We start from the raw sequence: 15,451 nt of genomic DNA on the forward strand, positions 1-15,451 counted from the left end.
GTTATGCATTTCATATTTCATTCGAATGAGTTAAGAAATGAGTTGCTGTCCAGCTACTTTGATTCTTCTTTTTTTTTTTTTTTTGTAAACGTAGAGCTGTTACTTCATATTTGTGGAGGACAGAGAAAGCAGCTCCCTTATGCACTACTGCTGTTGAGCGATGGTACTCCCTCCTGAACGGCCAGCTTCCCCGTGAACTCCCTGTCCCTCCGTCCAGTTCTCCTCCGGCTGCAGCTCAGGCGATTGGAAGAAGGGGAAAAGATCGTGAACAAAGGCTGTGAATGATAAACTGATTTATGGATCTAAATACACGAACGGAGGTCTGTCCGTCCACGCGAGGATCGCGGCACAAGAAGGCGGATCCTACGCACCCACTTGCAGAGCCCTCTGGCGGGGCTGCAGCCCTGAAAGGTTAGCCTATGCGAATAATCGACGGTTTGACTACAGCATCATGGTACTTTATTTTTGTGTCTCCCCCCCCCCCCCCCCCCCCCAAGTTTCCTTGACAAGAACTGAATTTCCTAACTAAATGCCTCAGACCAAGCTCTGAAGGTATACTGCATGTACTTGCCGTATTGCGGTGTCAGTTCACTCTCAGGCATGGAGGCGGAGTTTATAATTGGAATTGAAGTGAAAAAAATAAATAAAAATAAATAACTAGTAAGGATTGTTCAGTGAGAGCACGTTGAGATTTGGGGAGATTGCTTGCCGACATTCCAGGAGGACGTTCATTTCTGTGCTTTTGTTACAATGTTGCCATTTCAGTTACTGGCACTTTTCATTTGCATTAGTACATTCCTGGCCTTAATTTCCTACGATTACACGTGCTAATATATGGCATTTTTGGGCTGAGAGAAGGAAAACAATGCAATGTCTATGGCGACTTAAAAAAATAAAAAAATAAAAATAAAAACCATACCATATTTAAAAAGGGAATTTACATTGTAATCTAATGTACTGTATTATTGAATTACACTTGTCTACTGTATATGTATTGCTATTTTTTAAATTAAATCTGCTTTATGCAAATGGACAAAGATCTCATTATCATCAGTACTGCGAGCTGCTGGCTTGATCGTCGTCATGGTACACGTGAAGGTGCTACTGGTGGGATACTTCTGCACTGTTCTGAGCGTACTCTGTGCTAGCTTTAGATTTGGAGATCCTTTGTGGGTCTGTATATGGACCAAACAAATAAATGCAATCCTCAAGGAAATGTTACAATATTATAACGTGTCACATTGTAATGGTGTAACATTAATGCTGAAACATTATCCTATTTTCCTTTATGCAACAAGGATGCGTTGATATGGTTACATCTGTAATCCCAAGGAACAGCTTGAAATAGTGCAAAAAAACAAAACAACAACTTTTCTATATTTCGTACGCATTTTATTAATACACAATTAAACTCTCTGGGAATTGAAGCAATGTGCGAGTTGTACATGAAGTTGATCATGGACGTGTGTGTGTGTGTGTGCGTGAGAGTCCAGACTTCAGAACCGGCTCACTGCACACAGTTCATAGGGGGTGGGGCTCAGCATATTCGAGCCCACAGGTGTGAGGTCCAGCTCTGACTCAGATACCCCGGGGGGCGGGGAAAATGAGAATTTCTGCAGGAGCGAGGTGAAGATCAGGAAGAGTTCCGTCCTGGCCAGACTCTCTGCCAGACACACCCGCCGCCCTGAGGGGGGGGGGGGGGGAGAGAGTGTGAGAGAGGTCGCCTCGCCCCAAAACACAGCCACCTACAGCTTCTTCTCACCTGTCAAGTCTCTGCACGAGACCTGGACGCGCCAACTGGTGCAGACGTACTGCAGACGACCCACACACTGACATCGACGCTGCGTTTGTGAAGACGCCAGCTCCACATGCCGGATATTCACCGTGCTCTTCACATCAGGAGATGTGCCTGCTCTAATGCGAGCCACTCTGAAGCATTTTAGTCAGTTAATGGCCGAAATGAGTGCCCTGCCAGTTTCACGGCGTTTCATCAATGTGTTCAGATGCTACACGCCATTTTGTGAGGAGCCATGCCCACTGCCACAACCATCTTTGGCCAATTGGTGCAAAAGTGTGATCTATTCTTCCTTGTCCCAATCAAATTTTACACAATGCTGCATGGTTCGATGTGCATCTGTTTGGAAGTTGTATGCATTTCTGTGAAAAGTCAAACCCACTGCCATACCCCCTTTGACCAATTGGTGTGAAAAGTTCATTTAGTTCTTCCTTCCACAAAGTTTCATGCAAATCAGTTCCAACTTTCGGGAACAAAAAAATAAAATACCGCACCATGGCATCAAAAACACACGATACAGATGAAACCATCCTGTCCTTTCCTGGATGTTGTAACAGCTCATTTTTGGCTTAATACCCTGGCTTCTGTCCAGTCAGCACTTGTGTGTTAACGTGTTGGTGATAATCAGCTAGGGTGTGTTTCCACAGCAGTGTGTTTTGAGCAGACCTGGCTCAATACATAATTGTTTTGGATTCAAATACTTTTCTGTGCTTGATTGATCTTGCCTGGTGTGATTCAGTCAACCAAGAGGACCAGAAGGTAGGGTTTGCTCTTTTTGAGAGCATTTCATGGGTTCCAATACACCAGACAAGCTCAGTAAAGTGTAGAAAAGTATTTGAATTACAAACGATTACTTATTTGAACCAGGTCTGGTTTTTTGGGATGTGCTATCCAACACTGGCAGGTCATGGGCTAATCCCGAGGATGCTAAATGGTTCCTAACTCACAAGTTACATTACATTACATTGCAGTCATTTAGCAGACACTCTTATCCAGAGCTACGTACAATAAAGTGCAAATCAGAACCAGGTACAAATGCGTTGAAGACCCTAGAGGAAAGTACACTTCCATTTACATTTTTGTAATTTGGGGCGGCCTGTAGCGTGGTTAAGGTAAATGACTGGGACACGTAAGGTTGGTGGTTCGATCCCTAGTATAGCCACAATAAGATCTGCACAGCCATTGGGCCCTTGAGCAAGGCCCTTAACCCTGCATTGCTCCAGGGGAGGATTGTCTCCTGCTTGGTCTAATCAACTGTACGTCACTCTGCATAAAAGCGTCTGCCAAATTACATTAATGTAGTGTAATGTAATTTGGCAGTTCCAAGTCTAAGAGTGATCAAGTGGCAGAAGACCAACAGTCATACCTGCAGAGAAGGATAGGAAGGCATCCTTCCTGACGAAGTGGCCCTGGTCATCCAGGAAGTGGTCGGGTTTGAAGCTGTGGGGGCTCTCCCATTGGCTCTCATCACACAGCACTGACATGAGCAGTGGGATCACGCGAGTACCCTGCAGAACAGAGACCCACCAAAGATCAAAGAGATCCAAATGACAAGAAGTTAATCCACCCCAGCTCTACCACCCTGATTGGATATTGTACATATTGAAATCATTGTGGTTTCTTCATTTTCCAGTATACTGCCACCTACCGGTTGTTGTTTATAACTATAGTATTGCACAGGAGGTTTGGTGCAACAGTTGTTCATGTTTCATGTTTTTAAGGAATGAGTCTTATAGCTAATAATCTTTGCCATCATTTCAAAGACCACAAAACAGCCAGCATCATCTGCGAGTTGTATTTTATTTGTACCAGTATTAACATGGTACCAATGTTTCGTAAAGGCAATATTCCTTAGTGGTATTGCACTGATGGTCAAGCATTTGGATAGAATTTGTAGGCTCTTGTATTTATGCATCTGTTTATTGGTCTGTGATTACAGTAAGACTCATTTGTACATTTGTTTTCTGCAGTTTCACAACAACAATAATAACAACAACAACAATAAGTCCTGCCAACTACAACACCTGCCTGTTCCTTGGAGGATGAAAGGGAATAATTTGAGTGCTCACTAGCTGCATAGCTGAAAATATGTTGTAGTACATATTCAACTGCTCCCTCTGATGTCACAGCCCTTGTAGAACGGGGATCATACCTTACTGATGAAGAAGCCTTTGAAGGTTACGTCACAGCTGGCAGCATGGGGCACAGATAGGGGATCTATGTTGGCCACCCTCTGGACCTCGTGGATTACAGCGTTTGTGTACGGCAGAGCTTTTCTGTCCTTGGCTTCTGGGCGCTGGCTTCCGATCACCTGACCCAGCTCCTCCTGCACACGCTCTGATTATGAAAGAAAAACGTCACGTTCCGTTTTGACCTGCTCCGAAATCCGAGTGGAACGGCTCAGTAACGGTCTTTAAACGGTCATCATTATGTCGTCATATTGAGCGCATAACTTGTTTCAGGTTGGAGCGGCTGAAATCCCACTCGAGAAAGCCAACCGTTTGTTTCGTTTTTTTATTGCCAGTTGTGTGTGTGTGCCATTACATCCGACTCCTCCTTGTAATTATATCTGTTGCTAGTTTTGTTGTTTGCTTAGATCTTATTTCTACTTGGTGTTTGTATGAGGCAGTTATTGTGGTTATTGGCTACCATAGAGTGGCATGTATATTCTCACCGGCATGCTTAAGATCAGTGTCAATTTGGTCATGACCTCTGGGCCAAAATGACAAAACATTATCAAAGGTTTCTTTTACCCTGAATATGTGGGTACTTGGCCATGATGACCAGTGCCCACTGCAGTACGGTTGACGTGGTATCCGATGCTGAAAACAGATTGAGTACGCAGGTAACCAAGTTCTCCTCGTTGAAGAAAGAGTTCTGCCGTTCGGATTCCTGGCAGAGATGGATTACAGTTTCACACGTACTCCTTCTCCAAGCTGTCCCATCACCTCCCATACTTACAGTAAACGTGCACCAAACCGATGCATTTAGGTGCTCCGCAGTTCAGCATCACATGCATAATTACTGACCAACTGGAATTATTGGATATGCTGGTTGAAAGGGCTTCTAAAAGACAAGCCAAAAAGGTGACATTGTGCCATGTTACCTGGATGTTCAAATCACAGTGATGTCCGTCATCCATTCTTACTTCCAAACCATACCCCCATAAACCAAACCATAAGAGAAGGCTCTGTGTAGATGCAGTAATCTGGTTCCCCGTGGTTACCTCTTGCTGTCGGGTGAGGAAGGAGTCCACAAAGCCCCTCCTCTCCTGGGCGCAGTGGCTGTCCTGCAGTACCCTCACCAGTCTCCTCACCCTCGCCTTCTTCTTCTCCACAAAGTCCACCACAGCGCCCCAAGACTTCAGCCTCCGCGCAAGCCAGGGAAATGCATCGTAGAGCTAAACGAAAAAAAAATTACCCAGTGCAAGAGGAAGATCTCATCACTGTGCCAACCAGAATACACAGTCATAATTTGGGTTCTTGGTGGTGTAAGGGTAATTTTCCAAATAGATTCTTAATTGACAATGTGTGTTAACAAAGACAATCACATGATTACAAATAACCTTTTAGTGATAATCCTTATTACTATTAGGCCACTTTCTGAATTAAGTGCTTACTATGAGTCTTTCTCTGTCTCTCTCCAGCAGACAGACAGCCTTTGACCTTAATGTCTCTGCTTCTCAGCTAGCACATTCTGGTCTTACAGCAAGGTCAACAAGGGATATTCAGAAGACAAAATACTGATAAATGTTCGTGGCCAGTTTCATGTCTTTTTGTTTTGGTAAAGCCCCCCCTTCAGGAAAAGTGTGTATAAGAGTCTTACTGTGTCTGATTCAAATCAGAATGCCGGTAAGCTTTCTCACTTTCTGTCATTTCTTTGCAAATAAATACGAAAGTTAAACTGAAGAATAGCTATTGTTGTTTTTTACTGGATCTGTTTCATCAGACGATGCTCACCTGTGAAATGTTAAAAAGGGCATTTTCCCCTAACAGTGGAGATAAAGAATCTCAATTATTTGAGGAAAAATGTAAATGATTGTTCCAATGTACTTGCCATATGATAGTGGTGACCTATGATGTATAATCAACAATTATGTACTATTAACACACACACCTGGGCCCTAGCCTTCCAATAGAGGGATGCAGTACCTGGATGATGGGATACCATATTTTGGCATATGTAGGGTGAATGGTAGCCATTTCCCACAACTGAGGGTCGCTGTAGTCAAACCTGCTGCCATAAACGATGGAGCTTGTGATGTTGGCAACAGAATAGTCCAATGGCAGCTTTGGGTCAAATGGTTCACCTACAACCCAGAAAATCAATATAAGTAGGTAGGAAGTAAAGGAAGTAAAAGTTTATTTTTATAGCACACTGTAAGCTTGTGTTACTCACAGAGACAAAGGACCAAAAACACAAACATCAATAATGCATACAAACCCAAATACACACAAACAAAAACATGTAGGCAAAAGAATTTACACACAGATATTTTACACTTAAAAGGTTAAAAGACTTTGCATTTTTAAGCACCATTTAAAAAAAACTGAAACTTTCATAAATGCTCTTTCTTTCTAGCATTTTACTTGAATTTTCTTTTATACTTTGTCCACTAAACAATATCCATATTTCAGTTCATGTACAACATTCAAATCATGTTTCACAGCAGGGATACTTCACTGTACCAGCATGTTTCTCAAACACCTCCATCAAGTACTCAACCTCCTCCATGATTTTCTCAGCATTTTTCCTTTTCCCTGTCCCAATATCCTGAATGTTGACAAGAGTGAAGTTCCGCAGCTCCTTCCAGGAGTCTCCATTAGCAAATATGATACCTGTGTAGGAACATTGGTGTATTGCCATGGGAGGTCTGAGTTGTCTATATTGGTAAGGAGCCTGCATGATTCAGACTTGCTATATTCTGGGATAGCATCAGTTCAGCACAGAATCTTCTGGTGTACAATGTTCCACAAGTTGTTCTAGAACCAGAGCAACTTCTACAACCAAGAAAGTAACCTTAAAACTGCTGTTTATTTGTTCTCTGGGAATTCCATAATGGATGGAGCTACACTAAGCCAGTCATCCTCATTTGAACACACACTCTCCAGCAAGTTCTCAACAGTTTGGTGTACTGTGCATGAACTATAAACACAGCAATTCTGTAGATCAGGGAGATGCATACAATCCATTTTGAGTAAAGAGTTTAGTTTTTCATTTCATACCATGTCCGTTGTATAAATCTCTCACTACAGGAGAGAGATCCCTGTCCCCAAATTCTGTGGCATGGTTGACGAGCGCCTCTTTGACCGTCTTGTATCCTGCTAGAACAATGACCTTCTTGCAGCCAAAATGAACCTTGAACACTGATCCATACGTCTTGGACAGCTGTATAAAAAGAAGAATGACATTTCTTTGAAACCCAATTTTTTTTTTTTTTTTTACTTCTGAGGTCCTCTGGATGCCTTTGAGCTTGGGTGGGAACCCTGGATCAGAAAACCCTTATGCTAGACTCCTTGGGTCCAAATCAGGGCTGCCCAGCCCTGTTCCTGGAGATCTACCATCCTGTAGGTTTTCAATTGGCTCACCCGTTTCTAGCACTTACCAGCTCAGGGAGACCTCCAACTGTTGAATGAGGTGTGCTTTTTTTTAGGGTTGTAGTGAAAACCTCCAGGAACAGGGTTAGGCATCCCGGGTCAAAATTCATTCATTAAACTAATTTGAGAAGTCCTCAGTCCTAGCCCTGGAAAGCCGCAGGGTGTGTAGGCTTTTGTTGTTACTCAGCATTTAATTGATCAATTAAAGCGGTCACCTGGTTTCTTGGGTCTGAATTGATTGCTGACAATAAGCTGAAAACAAAAACCGCTCTCCAGGACAGGGTGGCTACCCAGGACCAGGGCTCATGACACCTGCCAAGAATATCAGGTACCACACACACACACTTAGTGGGCCTTACCTCATAGAGGCTATGGTAGGGCCTGTTGAGGTCCAGCTGCAGCAGGTTCCCAATTATGGGCAGGGGCCTCGGTCCAGGGGGCTCTCTTCTGAACCTGAGGGTGGAGGTGATGACATAGTGCAGAAACAGCACTAGTACAGCACCCAGAAGTACCTCAGTGAAGGAAGGCTGGAGGAGAAGACCTGCCACCACTGCCATGGTCTCCCTCAGTTTGCTCTCGCTGGGATTACTAGGCCACAAAAAACGCAGTGTGGTTGCCGTGGCGTCTGTCCCTGTGGTGAATGGGTTGTTCTCCCTCGCAGTCCCAGTTCTCCTGCAATAAAGACCCCCTGCTCTTCAGAACCAGACAACTGCCAGATAATGATCACACTTGCCTAATTTAATCCACCACCTGCATCACACTCTTGTTTTCAGTTTGCAGTGAATTATTAGAGCAACACATCAGTAATTATCACATAACTGGTGCGTTTCTGGTGTATGTCTTTAAATTAAGGCCAGCAAGCACAATTTTTCCCAGACAGTGAACCTGAAATGCATGCTCTAAATCAGTTCTGTTCTATCTATGTTCAATCTGTTCTAAACTTCTGCCCTTAATTATTTAATTAGCTTTTACATGATCCGTCATTTTTAGCCACGTTCAGGAAGATCGACAGCAGCTGATAAATGTTCTTGTCTTGTCGCATGTTATTGTGGTCTAATTTACGAGTGAATCGGTCATATTGCATATGGCTAATTAGCTGATTTGCCAGAGTAACCGGTGGCAGCAAAATCCTCATTCCTGCACTAAATTGAAAACACGCCATTTGGCAAGTGACCATATTTATCGTTCTTAGAACAATTGTATTATATATTATAAGAAAAATAATGTTAATTATTTTATGTTCATTTTGCATGGGCTAACCTTCAAGTATGCAACCGTTTTACAATTTCATTATAATAAGATTTAACACGAGAACGTGCCTTCTAGGGTCACATGAGCGAACACATTCACACTCAAACGCCCAGGATGTGATTTTCACCGAGAACTTACAAACGGTTCCTGAAAATTTGTGTAGCCGACCCTGTGCAAATACGAACCACTCGAACAAGACTCGCATGCTGCAGAAAACGATGATGCTTCCGAATAGTGCCATTCTATGTACAAAGGTGCCACTCTCATTGAAAAACAAAGCGGCCAAAAACTTATTGGAGAAAACCCCAAAATGTTTCGTGGCTAAAAGTATGTCCCAGGAGTTACACAATTAAGACAGCCCAGTGCTGTTCCTACCTGCGCGACACGGGAGAAGCTTGGGCATTATGGTGTGTTGACAGGACAAGCTGGACTTCCCACGCCCTAGCACGTTAAAATGAATGTATTGAATTGCCTATACACTCAGTGACCACTATATTAGGTACACCTGTACACCAACTCGTTAATGCAAAGATATAATCAGCGTATTCAAGAAATCGCTGATCTCCTGGGATGTTCAGGCAGTTTAGAGCAGCGATGGGCAAAGAGGGCCGTATCTGTTTCTGGTTTCCAGACCAACTTCTGACGAGTGACATGAGTAGCCGCCGAAGAATAGTACGTTCCACTTACTGGAAGCTTCAGGCACATTTGCGCGAACAACGTTGTTATAAAGCCTTTATTGTCACGACATACTTACTGATATAAGTTTTTTTTAAAACCGCCCTGTTTCAATTACGCAGGCTCCTCAGGCTATGACAAAGAATAGCTCAATGGGACGTATTTGTAGATTCTGGGTGGGGATGAGCAATACATCGATCAAACGTGACAGGTAGTCATGAGGTGTCAATCAATACCATGTGACAACTCAGTGTCCAAGGCTATTGGATCGCAGGGTAGGTCATTGATAAGAAGGCAAATATAGTGTAGCCTTAACCGATTAAGTATCACCCCCTTTCTTAACTCAAGTTTGACAATGACATACCCAAAATAAAATGGTTACTAGTTTTGAACCCATTTGACTACAGGCACAATTAGGAGTGACTACAGGGGCAGCCTGCAGTGTAGTGGTTAAGGTACATGACTGGGACCTGCACCAGTCTCCAGTGCAGCTGACAGGACAGCTGATAAGACACAACCCTTGAGCAAGGCCCTTCACCCCACATTGCTCCAGGGGGAGATCGTCTCCTGCTTAGTCTAATCAACTGTAAGTTGCTTTGGATAAAAGTGTTTGTAATGTGTTGTAAACAGCCCTGGGGCACGTTGAAACAGCGTCCGAAATGTTGACCTAAATGTTAATATGTAATTAACGTCTCGGAAGAAATGGATAAATGGGACAGAATAAATGCATGGTATACATTACATTAAACGTTATTGTGGCTGATGCATTTATAATAGGCCGGGGCATGTTTTGCATTCCAACGTGCCCTGGCTGTACTGGCTGGACTCCTGCATGCCTCACAGTTTCTGCTTGCTAGTAACATGTATCAAAACTATACTGCTTATATTTGGCAGTTTAATTGCAGGCTACTGAGTAAATACTGACACAATATTATGCTACACATATGAGATTGCATTAGCTGGTATTATTATTTGTATAATCGGTTACAACTGTACTGATAACACAGAAATCTAGGTTACAATCACAGGTATATGACTGTATAACTTGGTGTTCCTTACCAGTAGGGTGTCAATAAGAGGAAGAGAAACCGAAGAAGGGAGGTTCTCTGAGGCCCAGTTAGTATGAGATGCCCAAGGTTCAAAATGGCAAAATACAGCTCTGTAGGTTTACGACACCGGAATTCTCCATGGATAAGTTAGCATGAACACTGCAGCATCCCAGACAAGTGCAGATGACGGTTTCTGAGCAGAACGGAAACTCGGGAGATCCAGCAGCACGGAAATCCAATCTATAGGTGAAGGTGAAGGCCAGGGACTCAGCCAAAACGGTTTGCCAAAGTTTAGGTAAAATGAATAAAAAAGTAAAAAGCAGAGGTGGAACTCCTGGGGTTGTCTGTCTAAAATACCTAGTGGAGTGGGGGGATGTCTAAGCTGCTATTGGTCGCTCGGAGTACATATCATTATCACGGTTTCCCCTCGGGGGCGGGTCACAATACTTTTAGTAAAAATACTAAACAAAACTTCATCAGCTTAGATAAATATCTAGGTCTATGAGATAGCTTGATATTCTTTTTCCCTTGATGTTCGTTATGATTTTTCTTGAGCTAACCATATCAAACATGACCACTTTAGGCTCAGGTTAAGGTGAGATGATTAAATACTTAAGCCTTATACTTCTGCGTTGAATCCGAAGTGGCCCATGCCGAGGTGCGTGTCAGGCTTCGCCGTAGGTTACGGCGTAGGGAACGCTGTTACGCATAGGCTTCGCCGTAGGTTACGGCGTAGGGAACGCTGTTACACATAGGCTTCGCTGTAGGTTAAGCCTTAGGGAACGCTGTTACACATAGGCTTCGCTGTAGGTTATGGCGTAGGGAACGCTGTTACGCATAGGCTTCGCCGTAGGTTACGGCGTAGGGAACGCTGTTACGCATAGGCTTCGCCGTAGGTTACGCCTTAGGGAACGCTGTTACACATAGGCTTCGCTGTAGGATATGGCGTAGGGAACGCTGTTACGCGTAGGCTTCGCCGTAGGTTACGCCTTAGGGAAAGCTGTTACGCATAGGCTTCGCCGTAGGTTACGGCATAGGGAACGCTGTTACGCATAGGCTTCGCCGTAGCCTCCGCGTAGACTCGACACAGAAGTATAAATCAGCCTTTATACTTGTGCGCTGGGGTGTCTGCATCACTCTGCAATTACACCACCAAAACGCTAGTTTTCACCTGGCAGAGTAGGCTCTGCGTAGCTTCAGGCTTTAGTCGCATTGTGGGCTAGCAAACGCAGGAATGCGGTGCTACAAGATAACCACAGGCACTGGACTTTCCTGTTTTCATAGTGCAGTGATTTTTTGGGGCGTCGAGTGGACAGCAAGGGGCAGACATCTCATGTGTGGTTTAGTATCTGGTATCGTGTTTCAACTTTTTGCAAAGATGTTGCTAACACCCTCAGTGTCATTTACAGCTTTGAGCCTAGGGTTGGGGGTTTAAGAGGGAGTGGGAGATAGTGCCAGGATTTTTAAAGAGATAACAAGGGTTTACTCAGAAATAACATTGTATGCACACAGAGAGTGGACTACAGAGAAACAAATGTACAATTGCCCTGCAATGCTATGAGACTGCATTACTGGGACTGGTCAGAGAACCTTGTAGTTGAGCTGTTCCAGAGAGCCAATACAAAATGTAGATAATAGCCCCCTGGAGCAATGTGGGGTTAAGGGCCCTATGTACAATTACTTTGGTACATGTATGCAACGGTGCAATTGACAAAAAAATCATAATTCCTCCGGAGCTATTATAAATAAACAATGGGGGCATTCCATCTATGTTTCTTTGAGTTAGCATGTTTTTACCTCTTGTAAACCAGTTGCCTGCTTCCAGTCGTTCCATGATATAAAAAGCTTATTATTCAATACATGGGTAGTGTCCGGAATATAAGAAGGAAGTTCATGGATCAAGGGTTTAAAAAAATTATCAATATACTGGGATGTTGGTTCAGTGACGGAGCCACTGGCAGAGACAATGGGTCGCCCTGGGGGATTGTTCTTGGGGCAAGATGTAAAAAATGAAAGTTAAGAAAAGATGCAAGATCCAATTTCATTTGGGATTGTGGGTTAGTCTTCATAATAGTGTGTGTTATTCAACCTGCGTATTTGTCATTGTCCAATACCACTACCATGCTACCATTTTCTGCTGGCTTAATGATGATGTTTTTATTTTGGCAAAGTTCATTTAAGGCAGAATGCTCTTGTGACAATAAATGTAGGCTTTGGGTGGGTATTTTTTTATTTCATTGTCTGCTTTTTTTTTTTGTACATTAACAAAGTTGAGTTTGTACATAGTGATATAAACTTGGACTTAGGGTTGAATGATTTCTTGTATGACAGTTCATCAGCACCAGTGGGGGAGGAAATTTTGCCAATGTTTGGTGGTTTTGAGAGGACCATGTCTTAGGGGAGAAAAACCCTAAACGTTTTGTGGCTAAAAGTATGTCCCAGAAGTTACACAATTAAGACATCCCAGTGCTGTTCCTACCTGCGTGACAAGATTCCATGCAAAACGAGTCCCAGAGGAAAAGCTTGGGAATCATTGCATTATGGTGTGTTGACAGGACAAACTGGACTTCCTACATCCTAGCACATCAAAATGAATGTATTGAATTCCCTATACACTCACTATATTAGGTACACCGGTACACCAACTCTTTAATGCAAAGATCTAATCAGCCCATCATGTGGCACTTTGTCTCAAAGTGGTTCGTGTTGTAGGTAGGTGAAAAGGGTAGGCCTTTCAACAGCACTTGTACATGTTCAGGGGCTACTGCTATAGTGAACAAGTTTATAACTGTGGAGGGTTAGTCTGGCATAGCTGTAGACCGTCCCGTTTGGTGAGATTTCTTCTTTCTTTGGTGGCAGGTTATCCTTGCTTTGGTGGCAGTCTGGAAGGTTGAGGCTATTCCTCCTCCAAACAAACCTGAGCGCCAGATGACAGAGTTTTTCAATACTTTTCAAGTTAAGTGCATTACGAATAACTAAGAACTGCTGTAAAAGAATAAACATATCACTGATGCCTTAAATGTCTACTTTGTTGAGAGTTTTACCAGGGAGGAGGTTACTAATAAGCTGGAAGGCGTATTCAATGCTCAGAATGTCTTAATATTGAGATAGGGGATAAAGAAGTACTCAATAAATTACATAAACTACAGACAAATAACACAGCAGGCCCCGATGCCAAATTCCCAAGGGTACTCAAAGAGTTAAGTGAGATAATCACTGGAAAGAATTTTTAGGCAGTCTTTATAAACTGGAGAAATACTGGATGACTGGAAACAAGGTAATATAGTACCAATATACTGTATAAGAAAGGTGACTATACTGATCGAAGAAACTACAGGCCTGCTAGTCTAACTTGCATCACATGTAAAATACGTTTGGTGGTTTTTGAGAGTACCATGTCTTTCAAGGTGTAATATGGTGGTTGAATGTAACACTTGCCAGTTGTCTTTAGGCAACAACAAAAAAAATTATATATTTTTTATTATTCAGTCATTTGAAGGTACAATAGGTAATTTTGGACTTCTAACGGTCAAGAGAGGCATTACAGCAACAAACACTTACAAACCACAACACTTTTTATCCCTCCCCCTTCTCTGGGAACATGCTGGCTTTGAGTTTGAGGGGAGGGATAAGGGGAGTGGTTATCGTCTTGAAAATAGGACGATAAATTTAAAACACTTCTCCTAAACTAAAGAACGGACATGTTTAATACTTTAAACCTGTGTGACCAACCACCATGTTACTCCTTTAAATGTAAATTATGGTAGAAATGAAAGAGATCAAACTTAGTCTCAAAGTGGTACTGGAATCTATCATCAGAGACAAACTGGAATTATTTATTAAGATTTCAAAAATGTAGAGTGGATGTGACAAGCTGAGAGGAAGGTGACAGGTAAATCAATTAATCTACAACAGTGGTATACAGAAGACCATCTCTGACCACACAAAACATAATTGAAGCTAGAATCTCTATTTCAGCAATGGGTGCTGGTTCCTACAACCAGCTCATGTAATGCTCCAATATTGCCCATTCCCTAACCTGGCAGCACTGATAGTGTGCAAGGTTTGTGTGCAATTAATGATATTGTTGTTCCTGTTTCACACGTAGTTACAGACACCAGTGCAATATTATCTAGTTTACCTGGATTTACTTCTGTTCCACATTCTTCTCTATTCCTATGCACTCTTTCCTTTACTTAAAATGCCAAGCAGTACATCTCATGGCTATGCAGAGAACCCTTCTGTGTGTGCTGTCACTGTACATCATGATTTGCCGTGTGCAGGTATTTTGGTGGCCTCTCTCGCTATGCAAAGCTGTGAAACTGACACTTCTACTTTTGAGGACCATCTGGCGATGAAAAGGTCACAAGGTTTCCTGCTGGGAAACTGCAGCTGGGTACTTGGGTACATGTTATTTCAAAAGGACAAAGGTGCCTTTTGAAGTTGATGCCTTTCTGAACTGTTCGTCCCTGCAAACCGAGACTGAAATTATATTATTTTGGGCATGGTAAACTATTGCAGAACCTGGATCCCTGAAGTCCCCCTGCGACACTCATATAGTCATATAGTCTCTGCAAATGCATACAACCTATGCTGCTCTCAAAACTGCCCTGGCCTCTGCCCCAGTCTTAGACATGCCTCTTTCTATGTTTCTGCAAAACAAGGCTCTCTTTCATCAGCTCATGTTCAAGATCCACCTATGGGGAATGACAGCCGTCATAACCTCTGACCTCTGCAGAAACATGCAATTCTGTCCAGTGCTACAGGAGGCACCCACCCTCCTGCAGGAGCATATAGGACGCTGCAGTGCTACACTTTCTCAGTTGACATTTACTTCTTCTAAACTCTGCTCACAGCCTGGACTTTTGAATGTTTTCACAAGAGCCTTTTCACTTAACTGCTTGCGGAAATTTGAGATATTTGAGATTTGAGAACTCCAGTCAGTGCTGAGAAGCTATTTTATTGGGGGTTATCAGGGAAAGTATTTAACATTTTTTTTAAGTCTTTTTTATTTTTACATCCATTTTTTGTGTTTTAAAAAATGTAGCTGTGAAAAATACATCAAAAAATATATTTTATTAAAT

General features: G+C 42.8%; 1 protein-coding gene across 2 annotated transcripts; it reads right to left on the reverse strand.

Annotated features, from left to right (window-relative positions):
* Window positions 1-1,446: 1,446 nt before the first annotated feature.
* Window positions 1,447-9,036, reverse strand: LOC133114429 (cytochrome P450 2K1-like). 2 transcript variants are annotated; one of them, XM_061223804.1, is made up of 10 exons: window positions 9,019-9,036; window positions 7,752-8,064; window positions 7,021-7,183; window positions 6,484-6,633; window positions 5,947-6,104; window positions 5,022-5,195; window positions 4,549-4,687; window positions 3,948-4,132; window positions 3,162-3,303; window positions 1,447-1,684 (listed from the first exon to the last, which is right to left on the reverse strand). In XM_061223804.1, exons 2-10 carry the CDS (start codon window positions 7,947-7,949, stop codon window positions 1,497-1,499), a joined length of 1,497 nt encoding a protein of 498 aa, XP_061079788.1. In that variant the 5' UTR covers window positions 7,950-8,064; window positions 9,019-9,036; the 3' UTR covers window positions 1,447-1,496. The 2 variants fall into 2 exon arrangements, with proteins under 2 accessions (XP_061079788.1, XP_061079789.1); XM_061223805.1 differs by lacking the exons at window positions 6,484-6,633; window positions 9,019-9,036 and having other exon boundaries at window positions 7,752-8,299.
* Window positions 9,037-15,451: the final 6,415 nt, after the last annotated feature.

Source organism: Conger conger, chromosome 16 (assembly GCF_963514075.1).
Source record: "Conger conger chromosome 16, fConCon1.1, whole genome shotgun sequence".
In the NCBI taxonomy this organism is placed as follows: domain Eukaryota; kingdom Metazoa; phylum Chordata; class Actinopteri; order Anguilliformes; family Congridae; genus Conger; species Conger conger.